The sequence below is a fragment of the Piliocolobus tephrosceles genome, chromosome 13 (assembly GCF_002776525.5).
Source record: "Piliocolobus tephrosceles isolate RC106 chromosome 13, ASM277652v3, whole genome shotgun sequence".
Classification (NCBI taxonomy): Eukaryota; Metazoa; Chordata; class Mammalia; order Primates; family Cercopithecidae; genus Piliocolobus; species Piliocolobus tephrosceles.
The window spans coordinates 48,886,415-48,900,193 of record NC_045446.1 but is presented as its reverse complement, the minus strand read 5'-3'; the positions used below and the strand labels follow the sequence as shown (position 1 = coordinate 48,900,193).

At 43.4% G+C, this 13,779-nt stretch overlaps 1 protein-coding gene across 1 annotated transcript in view; it reads left to right on the top strand.

The window, feature by feature from the left end:
- Positions 1 to 9,878, top strand: part of LOC111555018 — a 61,801-nt gene extending 51,923 nt beyond the window's left edge. The window contains exons 2-3 of the mRNA XM_023230782.2: positions 8,869 to 8,982; positions 9,699 to 9,878. Coding sequence (XP_023086550.2) covers positions 8,869 to 8,982; positions 9,699 to 9,826 — 242 coding nt within the window. The 3' untranslated portion in view covers positions 9,827 to 9,878. The remainder of the gene's footprint in view (positions 1 to 8,868; positions 8,983 to 9,698) is intronic.
- Positions 9,879 to 13,779: the final 3,901 nt, after the last annotated feature.

Sequence of the window (13,779 nt, the reverse complement as noted above, 5' to 3'; positions counted from 1 at the left end):
TGGGAGAACAGCATTCCAAGGAGTCCAGGGAACAACTGTCCAGTGAGCTAGTGGTGGGTAAAAGTTGGCATATTCTGGAAGGATGAGTTTGGCATAACAAGAGCACTAGATGCAATGAGGAGATGTAACTGTGGAGAATAAAGCCAGGGTAAGATCCTGGAGGACCCTACAAGTGACTCCAGGGAGCTTGGATGGTATCCTGGAAATAATAGGAAACTTTTCAAGTCCTGGAGGAATGTGAGAAGATTTCAATAGGCATCATCCAGAGTGGAAATGGGGATGCAAATGGAGAAGAAGGGAAAACAGAAGAAACATTTAAGGGGTCAAATAAAAATGTCTTGGGGCTTTTGGTGTCCCAGGACATCAAAATGGCTTGGGATGGGTGCGTAATGACTACGAGCAAGGACTTTACCAGTGACCCTCCAGTTTCCATATCTGGAGATTGGATGGATGGATGGTGGCATTCATTGAATTAAGAAGGAACAACATGAGGGAGAGTGATATTGGAATGGCGTGTATCAGCTGAACTTGAGGAGCCATGACATTCCAAGGGAAAGCTGTCTGGGAGGTCAGTGGACCTGAGAAGCGGGAGAGATAGATTGAGTTAATCTGCTCAGCAGATGATTAGGGAGTGTTTACTAGGTACCAAGCCCTGTGCTTAATGTTGTTGATTTAGAGTGGGATGGTTCAAGATCCCACTCTGGGAGCTCATAATCTATAAGGAAAGTGGACAAGCAAGTGTCCTGCCATGTCATAGAAGCCAAGGCATGTCCTGGGTCTAAGACAGAAGCATAAAAGAAGTAATGTCTAACTCTACTGTGCAGGGAATAGTTAAAAAAAAAAAAAAAAAGATAAAAGAAAAAAGAAGGTTTTTAGGCTTTATGTGGGAAGGACCTGAGATCTGAGTCTTGAAGGAACAGAAGGAGTTCACAGCCAGACAATGGAGGGAAGGGCGGTCTAGGTAGAGGGCACAAGCACATAAAGGTGCATGGAGCCTGCATTCTCAGTATGCTTGGCAGTGGATGTGGGAGGTAGGAACAGGAAGGGTTATGAGTTACAACACTGAAGAGATCAGCAGAGGACAGATGGCAGAGAGTCTCAAATGCTACGTTAAGTGGTTTGGAATATCCTCTGGAAAGTGGAATCCACTAGAGGAATTTAAGCAGTAAAGTGGCATGATTGAATTTGGGATTTGGGATTTTGGAGTTAGAGAATAGCAGTCAAAATTATAGGAGTAGATCTGATCTTTCAGATAAATAAATAAATAAATAAATCAAAGACTGAAGATTTATTCCGGAGATAGTCAAAGAACTTCATACCTTCTGGCCCAGGTTGACCTCGTATCAAGTCATTATCATTATTAAAAACTAACTTCTATGAAGCAGTTATTCAGTGCCAGACACTATTCTAAGCACTTTATATATATTTGCTCATTTACTCCTCATAATAACCCCATGAGATAAGTTAACTGGAAAATGATTGGGCCAGGACCTGGAGCTGGGATTTGAACCCAAGTCAGGGCTTCAGAGCTGATAAGACTTCTCCACTCAAATATGCAGGCCCCCTGAAATAATAACAGATAACATTTGTGAAGTCTTAATAGGTATCAGGCGCCTTATTTGCACTATCTAATTTGGTCTTCATAACAACCTCATAACAGATGAGAAAATGGAGACACAGAGGGGCACATGCAAGTTATTTAACTCGCCCAAGTTGGAACAACTAATAAGTGGCCAAATTTAATCCAAGCATTCTGACTTGAAAGGCTGTGCATGTAATAACTTGCCAGCTCTGCTGACTCTGTAAGTTTTCCATAAATACTAGCTGAATTGATAGATGGGTGGTTGCAAGAACAATATTTCTAAGAATTGGCTTCTGCAGCCCCAAGATCCAAGCATCACCAGGCCAAACACCCAGATGGTGATTTTCCACGAAGCTGAGGAGCAGAGTGTAGTGCGGCTGGCTCCTACTCCAACTAGCCTGCTTCTGTAGCCTGATCCTTGCAGGGCAGGTGGGCATCAAAGGCTGTGGGGACTGGGTGGGATCAGCCTACAGCCCCCTCATTGGCCTGGCCTCATCAAAGGCACCTGTGCCAGATTCTGCTCCATTCCAAGCCTGGGCAGATCAAAGGGCCCCGCACAGAAGTTGGGTTTCTGGGCAGCTCCAGTTCTGATCATCGATTGTCACTTTGGCAGTGACAGCAGAGTCCAACATGACAAGACTGCCACAGCGAAGGCTCCTGGGGCAGACATCAGAGCACAGCTCCAAAGGCTGGGAAGCTGTCTGAGACCCCTCTGGGCCTGCACCCCTGGTGGGAAGAGAAGGAGGAACTAGAGAGGCCCCTAAGGAAAATGTTTGGAGCAAGATCACTAGAGTAAAGTTGATACAGGCAAGAAACCTGACCTTGGCATTTATATTCTTGCCATGGAACCATGAGATCTGATTACTTCATGTGTCTGGAAAGAACTGTTGACATGCCCACATGTTTTTATTCTCATGCACACACATGCACAAACCTCAATATATATACACACCTGAATCACTTGCCCAGACATACATACATTATAAACGTGTCCCTACACATGAAGATTCTCACACAAACACAAGCAAAAATATTCATATACACATTCTCCTAATACTAATCATACTTGCCTACATACACGTGTATGCATATATACACACAGCACTATACATACTTACAGATGCAAACACGTAGCCACACACATATACATGCCTGCTCATTCATGGGGCACACATTTTATAATATATTCTGCCAGTTGCCAGGGTCTAACTCTAACATTTTTCTCTCAAACAATGAGAACCATCCAAATAAAAAGACTTTAAGTGCAGGAATAGCCTATCGCATAGATCCGGCTGCTAGCCATTCTCCAACTCCTCTGCAGAAAAATCTAGAGGAAATGTCCCAAATTGTACCAAACAGGATTTATGTTAGCTCTTGGAAGGGATTTCCTGCCAATAAGAGCTAATAAAAATATCAGCATGTTAGAATTCTGTTTATTGAGGAATATTTGGTTGCCAGAAATTTGAACAATTGGAATATCAATTTTGCCTCAGTTGTATGCTCTGAATCAATAGATTTTAAAAATAGTTATATGTTTTGAATCAATACATTTTAAAAAAAATATAATGGCCTAGCTGTAAATCAGAGGGATTTATTATAATTTGGGGAGCTGAAAATGCTTTAGTTTAAAAGGCAATTAACATCAGAGTTCAGTTTCATTGAAGATTTAACAAATGAGCATAATTAGGGTATTTGTGTTAGGATAGTGTTTAAGCACCTTCTTGCTCATAATAAAATCACATAACTGAGAAAAGTAGCATGGGATGCTTTGAAACCAGCCTAGGTATCATCGCCTCCAGGAAGTCCTCCCTGACTCTTCCCTGCCTAGACTGGAGTGGGCATTTGTAGTTCACAGTGTATGTGTGGTGTGGCACCTAGGCATCTTTCAGGACATAAGTTCTCACCCCCTGGGCTGCTGATAGGATTGGGTGCTAAGAAGTCACAGGAGAATCTCTCTCTAGCACTCACTCTCAGCAAAAAGAAGCCACCTCACCCATGGTTATGCCCCATCCCCAGGGCAGTGTGCCATTAATAATGACTGGTTGATGTGGGGCTACAAAGTTCTGGCCCTTTTGCTTAAATGAGACAATAAGAAAGGGTTGTCTCAGTTCCCAAGCTTCCTGTAGGATCAGCTGCAGCCTCTGTTGTGACTGCATCACAGCACAACTTCTTCCTCTCTGGACTGCATTCGCTCCTTCAAAGGTGTTGTTTCTGAGAATGTACCCCAATAAACCTCCTGCACCCAAAGCTTAAAAGACTTAGAAACTGTCTCCCACCTAACTTGACCAACAGCAGCATCTTTCCTCAGTGTGCCCATGTTTTTGTGTATTCCTCTCCTTTTCTCACAGCCAATACCCAAACATCAGTAAATGTGTTACAGAAATATCCCTAATCTCATTTCTCATTGCCTCCTTGGCTACCGCTCTGGTACCAGGCACCATGACCTCTCCCCTGGCCCATTTGCAACAATCTCCAAACTGGCTGCTCTACTTCTGCTCCTGACCTTCATAGTCCATTCACAGCACAGTTACAGGGTAACCCTGTCAAAACATCATTTAGTCATGTCAATTCTTTGCTCAAAATCTTTTTTTGAAAAATATCCAAAGTCCTTACCATGCCTGCTGGACCTCCACTCTCCATGACCTGGCCCTCTTCTCCTTCTATGCCTTCCTCTGCTCCTTTGTCCTCCTTCATTCATTCCCCTCCAGGCCCACTGCCTTTCCTGCTGTTCCTTCAACACACGAGACCCGCTCCTGCCTCAGGATCTTTGCACTTGATGGTCCCCCTTCCCAGACTCCTGGGACTTATTCCTTCAGTGCATTTAATTCTCCCCCAAATGCCACCTTATCTGAGAGGCCTTCTCTAGCTTATCTAAAATGCCACAGTTCCACACCTGCCACACTCTGTCGCCTTTCCTACCTGACATTTCTTCATAGGACTTATCACCACCTAACATATTATATAATCATTTATTATCTGTGTCTCCCAAAAAGGAGAGCATGGACTTTGACCTACTTGTTGCTATGTTCCCAGTGCCAGACATCGAGTAAGATCGCAATAAATATTTGTTGAATAAATTAATTGGTTTGTAATGTTCTTTTGTGTGTCTGTATCCTTCACTAGACTGTGAGCAGCTGGGCTCAGTACTGGATCTTGTTTCTTTCATCATAGTAAGTACCAAGCCCAGAGCCTGGAACATGGTAGGCTAGGCAAGCAATAATATTTGAGATGAATGAATGAACAAATGGATGAGACCAATGATGTGGCCTGCAACAAGCAACATTGGTCCTCTTTGACCTCACTGTTCTATGTTAAATAAAAATGATACTACCATACACCCTATCTACCTCAAGAGGTTTTTGTTAAAAGTTAATAATATACTCTACCAACCTCAAAGGCACTTCTAAATAACCAAGGGTGCCATATCCATGCAAAAGTTCCTAATTAGTCTTTGTGTAATGGCATCCATGGCAAATTGGTTCCAGGCCCCCCCGCAGACACTGAAATTTGTTCATGCTCAAGTTCCTTATATAAAATGGTATAGTATTTGCATATAACTCCCACACATTCTCTCATATAATTTAAATCACCTATAGATTACTTATAATATCTAATACAATGTAAATGCTATGTAAATAGTTGTATTGTCTTTTTATGTGTATTATTATTTATTGTTACATTATTATTTTTTCAAATGTTTTCGATCCAGGGTTGGTTGTGGAACTTATAGCTGTGGAAAGCCAACTTATTGGGCCTGAAGGAAGATAAATCAGTAATTCAAACAGGACTTCTAGATCCCATGAGGACTCCATGATGGAAGATTTAGCCAACATCTCCAGGCTACTTTGAACTATAGACATTAGGCCTTTACGATACTATCTTTATAAAGCAATGGCTTTGTATGCTTGCTGCCTAATAATTTCAGATCTTCTCTTTAATCAGCCTGTGAATGTTTTCACTGTAAGAGATAATATACCAATGACAATAAAAACAAGTAATAAAATGAGAAGAAAAAGCCCTCTAATAAATTCCAGAACCAAAGCAGATTTCAGAAACTAGCTTTTATTAGTCAAGCCCTATAGACAAGTAACTGACATAGAAATCTGGGCTTGGAACAATTCAACAGTGCTCTGAAACAGGGATAGTGGTGGTGGTACAAATCATACCACGTACAAAGCAGAGTACCTTGAGCTCTCTGCCCATTTAGGCCAGTGCTCCAAAGATCTCCTACTTTGTGGCATGCTGGCTTGTTCCTAAGAAGACTGCTTTATGGGATTTCATACATACATGCACATACTCAACACAACCAAATAAAGTTTTATAAGCAAGAAAGAAGCCCCTCCTCTCAATTTCTGCCTTTCACTTTACTAGCCCTGGTTGATGGAATTTGTAGTTAGTTACTGAAGCCAGTTCTATGTGTCACTGTTGCAGCCTGGGATCATCATCAAAGGTATGAAGGCTGACATGATCCTCATCTCACTGTCAATGATTTAAGATAAACATGGCTCCCATGAATGGATTTCAGTTGTTACCCTGCATCTCAGTCTTCTCCCCATCTTGGGGACTGTGATGTGCCTGAAATTCACCACCTTGGCTTCTGTGACAAGCCCCCCAGGCACCTGTTCTTCTGAGATTCCAGTGCAGGTCCAAATGTGGGGATCTAGATTCCCCTAAGTAGAACAAACACTTTACTATGTCCACCATTTTAAGATTTGGGTTCATTTCCATAACAGTTTCCTTGCTATACTTAGAGCTGTCTTTTCCTCTTCCAGGCTGTCACAAGTTCCAACTGAGCAGCAGTCCTACTACAGGATTGATCATGCAAGGGCTTGGATGTGAGCTGATCTGTTTCACTTCCCGACTCCATTGTTGGGGTCCTCTAGCATCCTAGCCTTGAAATGGACTCTGGGTTGAGTCATCTTGATTTCCATGAAATTCCCTAGCAGGCTTTAGTGTCTAGTAATTTCAGAAAAAGTCAGGGGCCTAAGTAAATAACAAAAGGTGGCCAGATATCAGGTAAGTCCACAATAATTTGGTACCCTTGATTCGGTTCTACATGACATGGCCCAGCCACAGCCTACCCTGTCAGATGGTGGTTGATTCTAGACAAGGTGATAAAATTCATGTGAAGCTAAACAACACCTGAAAGAGATACAGAAAACATCTCTCTTCCTTATCCTCTAGACTTTACCAATCGCCGAAACATTTGGATTCTGATCCTCAAAGCTCTCTCTAATCTACTCCCTCATTGCCTCCCCTACTGCCACTGCCATGATCCACACCTTCAGATATCCTGTATGTATAACAGAATAGTAATTTGAAATATTAACTCCAGTGCTTTGGTTCCCATTATTATTTCTACACATCCATGGTCTTTCCTCCATTAAAACTAGAATATAAAGCCTGAGCATCCACTGCCTCAGAGAAAGGTAGCTATAATAGAAATACAAAGAGCAAATTAATTACGGATGCAGCAGCCAAAATCCTAGCCTGAACAATAGACTAGAAAGAATACTTACAGAAAGCATAACGTTTAAGGAGCTGGTAGAATTGGCAGATAGTCAGAAGATTAATCAAGTGAATACCTGTTTGGACCCCTGAGAGGGGTCTCTGTGTCCTGCATGCCTAGTCTGAGCCCAGTGGTGGAAAGCAGAAAATAGTTCTCCCTTTTATTTCAAGGATCTGAGGACAAAGAGAGCCTGTGCTCCCCTGCCCATCTTCTGCCTGGAAAGATGGCAACCTCCAGAATTCTCCCGTTAGCTATCAGGGAACAGAACAGTAAGAGGTTAGGTGTAGTTGCTTCAGACATCTAGGTTTAGGATCTAATTCAGACCCATTGTATTCCCCACAAAGCATAGCTGGGGATTCCTCAAAAAAGTAGTGTCTAGACCTCCCTGTCTAGAAAATGAAAAGGTCACATGATGATCTTAGTGAAAAAGTGACCAGGAAGGCCCTGGATGTCAAAGTGTGAATAGATGATAGCCCTTGCCAACCCCCCAACTGTAACTCTCATTCATCCTCATTCGATGACTTGATGCTATACAATCCCTTCCTCATGTGGAACTTAGATGCTACCACAAGGAGAAGGAAGAGATGGAGAAATCCCTGAACTAAGATTAAATATCTGCCAACACTGGACTTGGGTTCAAGTTTATAGAAAATTCGCTTCAGTTTTGCACACCTGATCTTGTGGGTTAGGAAACTATACCAGCTACCTGAAACTATTGCAATACAGTCCTAACTGGTTCCTCAGACACTACTTCTAGCTCCTCCAGTCTACCCCCAGCAACCAGAGGGAACTTTCGAAAACATGGATACAGCCACACCTTTACGGGTGAGAAGCCAGGTTTTCAAGTAGGCAGATCTGTGTTCAGATTCCGGCTCTGCTGTATGTCAATTGCATGGCCTCAGGCAAGTTATCAAACCTCTGTGAGCCTCATTTCTCTCATTCCATTATGAAATGGAAGAATCCCAAGGCTGCTTCATTTAATGCCACTGGGATTCCATGAGATGATGGAGGTCCTGGCACAGATTAGAAATTCAGTTAATATTGGCTGGTCCTTTATTAACTGGCTGGTCATGTTGTTAATCACCTCCTTAGCTTTGTGCATGTGCTCCTCCTCTCCCTCCTCCCAAAAGAAAACCAGAAACCATCTCCTCTATCAATTTATTCCCTGAGACATATGCTGGGCTGCCTTCCTCTGTGCCCCACAGGGTAGGTTTACGGATTTCTCAGTGGTATACCTTCAGTCCTCCAAGCCCAGCTTAATCACAGCATTCATCACATATCATCTGGTGACTTCTCCATATTCTTCAAAGGCCAGAAAGAATGCTTGATCTTTGGGCCCCCTTTTACCCTTGAGCACCCCTTACCCCAGAGAGTGCCCAAGAGATAGGAGAAAGCTCTTCTTAAAGGCAATGGGTAAGGGAGGGGTCAGGGGGCAGATTCAGGAAGAAGTGAGCTTGCAGTCTTGCCCGTGGTTCCTATGAAAGTCCTCCAGCCTGGAATGGCGTAAACCCAGGAGGTGGAGCTTGCAGTGAGCTGAGGTCCGGCCACTGTGCTCCAGCCTGGGTGACAGAGCGAGACTCCGTCTCAAAAAAAAAAAAAAGAAAAGAAAAAAAGTCCTCCAGCCTGAGCCATGGGCCTAAGGCAGACTGGATCCCAGCAGGTTGGGATACAGGATTTCCAGGTCAACTTTTATTTTCCCACATGGTATTTGTCCCTTTGATCCTTGAGCAGATCAAACAAAGCTCACTAATCAATGGCTTCCCTCCCTGCCTTTCAGAGCAGATCCTCAAACATAGCCTGCTTCCCTCCCACTCTCCAGTTTTCCAGCCAGAGGCATTTGCTCTAAGGCCCACGCTGTGGCCCACCTATCACCACTACCCAAGTAGTACAGGTATGATTATCTGTTTAATTTCTTTAATTCAAATTGCACAAGAGAAATTTCAGGACTCACTCACTGATACATCATGGTTACTTATCTCTTGTCTAGGCCCTTGGGCAAGGATGTACTGATGCATCTACTATGATTGCCTGGTTATCTTGGTGTTGGAAGCACCTAGTAATGAAAGAACCCAGAGAAAGACAAACAGGGCCAAGGGAGCAAAGATGAATCTTTCTGAGCCTATTTCTTCCTTTATGTAACTGGAATATTGTTTCTTGCCCCACCTACCTCACGAGGCTGAAGTGAGGATTAAGCAAGTTATGACTGTCAAAGTCCACTGGGAAGGATGGAGTTCTAGATATATATTGAGTTCCTCTAGTCCTTACATATTGTAAAAGACTTGGGTAAAGTTTCTGCAAGAGTTAGGCTTACCAATCTTCCTAGCTTACCCAGGACTGAGGGATTCCTTGGGATGCCGGAATTTCTGTACTAAAACCAAGAAAATCCAAGGCAAACCTGGTTGAGGTTGAGTTGGTCACCCTACACAGAGGTAGCACTTAATGAGTGTCTGTCCCGGGCTATAATGGTGTCCCTCCAAAACTCATATGTTGAAGCACCAGTACTTTAGAATGTGACTGTATTCAAAGACGGGGCTTTGAAAGAGGTGATTAAGTTAAAAGGAGGCCTTCAGGGTGGGCTCTATTCCAATCTGACTGGTGTCCTTACAGGAAGAGGAAATTTGAAGAGGAAATGGGGACACACCGAGAAAAGACCATGTGAAGACATGGCGAGAAGACAGCCAGCTGCAAGCCAAAGAGTGAGGCCTCAGAAGAAACCAAACCTGTCGACACCTTGACCTTGGACTTCCAGTCTCCAAAATTATGTGAAAATAAACTCCTGTTGTTTAAGCCACCCAGTCTGTAGTTTGTTATGGCAGCCTTGAGCAAACTAATACAATATCCTTGAAGAAAGAAGAATTATAAAACCTAACAGTTATGGGGCAGTAAACTGACATATTAATAACTCATTTAGTCTTCTCTTCACAGAAACTCTCTATGGGAGATATTATCATTTATCATTGTTTTACAGAGGAGAAAATTGAGGCACAAGAGGTCAAGTAACCTGCTTCAAAGTCATAACTAGTAAGTGAGTGACAGAGGCAGTTTCTTCACTCTCAGTCCGCTAGAAAGCAAAGTCCAAGGTTAAAGTGTTGACATTTAGGAGAAGCAAAACCAGGGCCTTGAGGGTAAGGCCCAGGGTGAGAATGAGTTGAAAAGGGTAATGAGGCAAGAAAAGGTGCAATGTGATGCACAGCAGCTGGCCACCACCTCCCCAGGATCCTCCCTGAGACACAGCAGCTTGCTGGGTAGGTAAGTTGCAGCACTTGGAATTCCTCTAGATCATCTGCAAGGAGAAATCACCTCTAAGGGTAATGGAGAAGGGAAGGAGAGAGAAGGGAAGGAGTTGCTGAATTAAGTTTGCTTACAGCTGCCTCCATACATATTATAAGTTTGGCCTAAAGGTTTCTCCATACACAGTGAACCATAAACTAACTTAATATGTAAACAGACTGTAACCTACCCTTGTAACAAGTACCAGAGTCTCAGCCAACCGCAGGCAGCTGACTGTTCAAAGCAGGTTCAAATAAGGCAAAGGCCCAGCTGTAACCAATCCAGCTGTTTCTGTACCTCACTTCTGGTTTCACTAGGTCACTTTCCTTTTTCTGTCCATAAATATTCGACCATGTGGAGTAGCTCTGAACCTATTCTGGTTCTGGGGGCTGGTCGATTTGCAAATCGTTCTTTGCCCAATTAAACTGTGTAAAGTTTAATTTGTCTAAAGTTTTTTCTTTTAACTGGGTATTTATGCATTTGGCTCCTTCTTTTTCCCTTTCCCTTTTCTCACTGGTCTGAGGGATCCCCCCCATGGGAAGCTAACTCCCCTGCACTTCCATCATCCAAGGCCCATCCCTAACGTTTATGGCACCTAGAGCAAGGATACCAAGGCAGGCTGCTGCAGACTAAGCTGTGTTCCCCAGAAGTCATATGTTTATTCCTTAACCCCTAATGTGATGATATTTGGAAGCAGGGCTTTTGGGAGGTAATTAGGTTATGAGGATGCATCCCTCATGTTGAGATTAGCATCCTTGTAAAAAGAGACTCCCCTCTTGCCCCCTGCCATGTGAGGACACTGCAAAAGTGTGGCCACAGCAAGGAGAGCTCTCACCAAAAACCAAATTAGCCAGAACCTTGATCTTGAACTTCACAGCCTCCAGAACCATGAGGAATAAATTTGTATTGTTTATAAATTACTCCATCTATGATATTGTTGTGGCAGCCAAAACTTACTAAAACACAGCCCAAGCTAACTAGAGACTCAAGCACCATACATCTAAATATTTAAATGTTACATGTCAAGAAAGCAAACTTGACAAATAGAATATTTTCACTCTTTCATATTATCAAATGCATCTTTGTAATGACCTGAAAGGTCATATTACCTGGTGGTAACCTGGAGATGGGCACCCTGGGGTGTCCATGAGGGGCACTTCTCAAGACTTTGAACTTAGCCATCCCTCCTGCCTGCTGGATTGTGTCTTCACTCCTCAGAGCAGGGCCTTGTCTTTTTCTTAGGAAGATAATCATAAAAGTAATAAATAAACGCTCCATGTTTATCCCATTAAAGAAAGAAAGGTGAACACACACCAAAGAAAGCATTTTCATATAAGACATACTCAGAAATATTATCAGCTTAAGCTGAAGAATAAGAAAACTGAGGCTCAAAGAAGGGAATGATACGGTGGAGGTGACAGAACTCAGGGTTTGACTCCAGAATCCAAGTGTATTTTAATTATGGCACATTGAGGCTATCCATAGTGGCACTAAATTATGTCCGTTCATTTGGACAGGCATTTATTAAAAGTGTTTCTGTGCCAGGCATCGATTAGCTGCCAGGATACACACGTGGACAAGATCCATCTCTGCTGGAGTTGCTCACAGGCCACAGGGGAGATGGGCAGGTGAAAGTAGCAGTTGAGCAGTGCCAGCAATAAAGGCTGCAGGGCATGTAGTGAGGACTCAGAGGATGGTCACCAGGAGATGATGACACTTGACCTTCAAGGCTGAGTGGGAAGCAACAAAGATCAGAAGAAAGAAGGCCCTAACAAGCAGGAGAAACAGAACATGAGCAGGTCAGGAAATGTGAGAGACAGCATGATCCTGGAGCTGCTTGAATTCCCCTGAACTTGGAGCATGGGTAAAGGCTTAAGGGTGTCATTATCGTGCCTATGAAAGCCTCTTAGATATGAGAGGAGCCCTGTCGGATTTTGAGCCAGGAAATGACCAGATTAGAGCTGTGCTATAAATCTGTATCATGCACCTTTCACTTTGTACTAAAATGACCTCTTCCCTTGTCTCTGTTCCCAGACCCTGTCTTGGAGCTCCTTGGGGAAACGTTGTATTCACGTTATTGCTCCAGTGCCTTGCATACTGCCTGGTATTCATTTGCTAAATGAGTGAATGAATAAATGAATGAATGAATGAACAAACTCTGCTACCTGGTTGTATTCTGCTATTTTGGCTTCCTTCTTTTTTCCTGCACTGTTCCTGATTTTAGTTGAGGATTAAACATGGGCTCTGCACACAGGCCCTAAGGCTGTGAGTCTGTGTGTGTATGTTTTACATCAGCCAAACCAAATAAACAAACACATGGCAGAACCCCAGGCGTGTGGCTCCCTCACTTGGCACAGCCAGCTGGCACGTGGCTGCCCCTCCCCAGCTTCCCAGCACCTCCCCCTGGAGTCAGGATGCTGCCTAGAGGCTTGGCTGTGGATTTGAGAACCCCTCCCTACTTCCTCTGCAGCAGCAGCAGGACTTTAGGCACATGCTGATAGCCTCCATTTTAATTAGCGAGAATTTGAAATCACTTCTGTCTTCAAACTCTTCTGAGAATTGGTTGGTAGCCCCTACGACAATGGGGGCCCTTCTAACAGGGCAATGACCATGAGTACCGGAGAGAAGACAGGAAGATGACCCTACCCTCACCCTCCAACTGTGTTTCCTACTCCACTATACTCATTCCAAGTGGACTAACTGTCCATTCTTACTGACTGATCCAAATAAACCCTAGAGTTTCCTTCTGGGGGTGCACTCTGGGAAACTCTGGAGGGGGGGGGGGTTACCTAGATCTCTAGGGATTACCTGAATCAGTCTGCTCAGCTCTTTAAGCGTTCCAAATCAAAGTCAGTGCTCTCAGTACTCATCTCTACCTCACCTGCTGAGGTCTTCCTGAAATTCCCCAAATCAATCAGTGACAGCTCCATTTCAGAGGGCACCAATCACAAAGGGAGCCTAATTCTAGACTCCTTCTTTTTCCTCACCCCGACGATATTCACACGGCATTGACTAGTTCACTACCAAACTGCTTTACCAATCTGCATCTACCCTCCCATCCTATCTGCTGCTGTCCTAGTTCATCTCATCTATCTAGACTTTTGTGAAACTGCCTCCTACTGGTCTGCTTGACTCCAGTATCTTCTTTCTCTAATGTCTTATTCCTTCCAGCCACCATATTGATTTTTCTATACTATTGATTTAATCTGTCCACTCTCTTGCCAAAAAACAAAGAAGAAAACCATAAGTGGTTACTATAGCAGACATTGTGTGTTGTTCTTCAATCACCATTCTTCAATGGTAATAAAACTCCCACATTTTCGGTGGCTATTAACAACAAAAACTGTATCTTCCAACCTCTTCTGAGCAAGGTGTGACCATGTGACTTCATCCTGTTACAATCAATGGGATTTACATA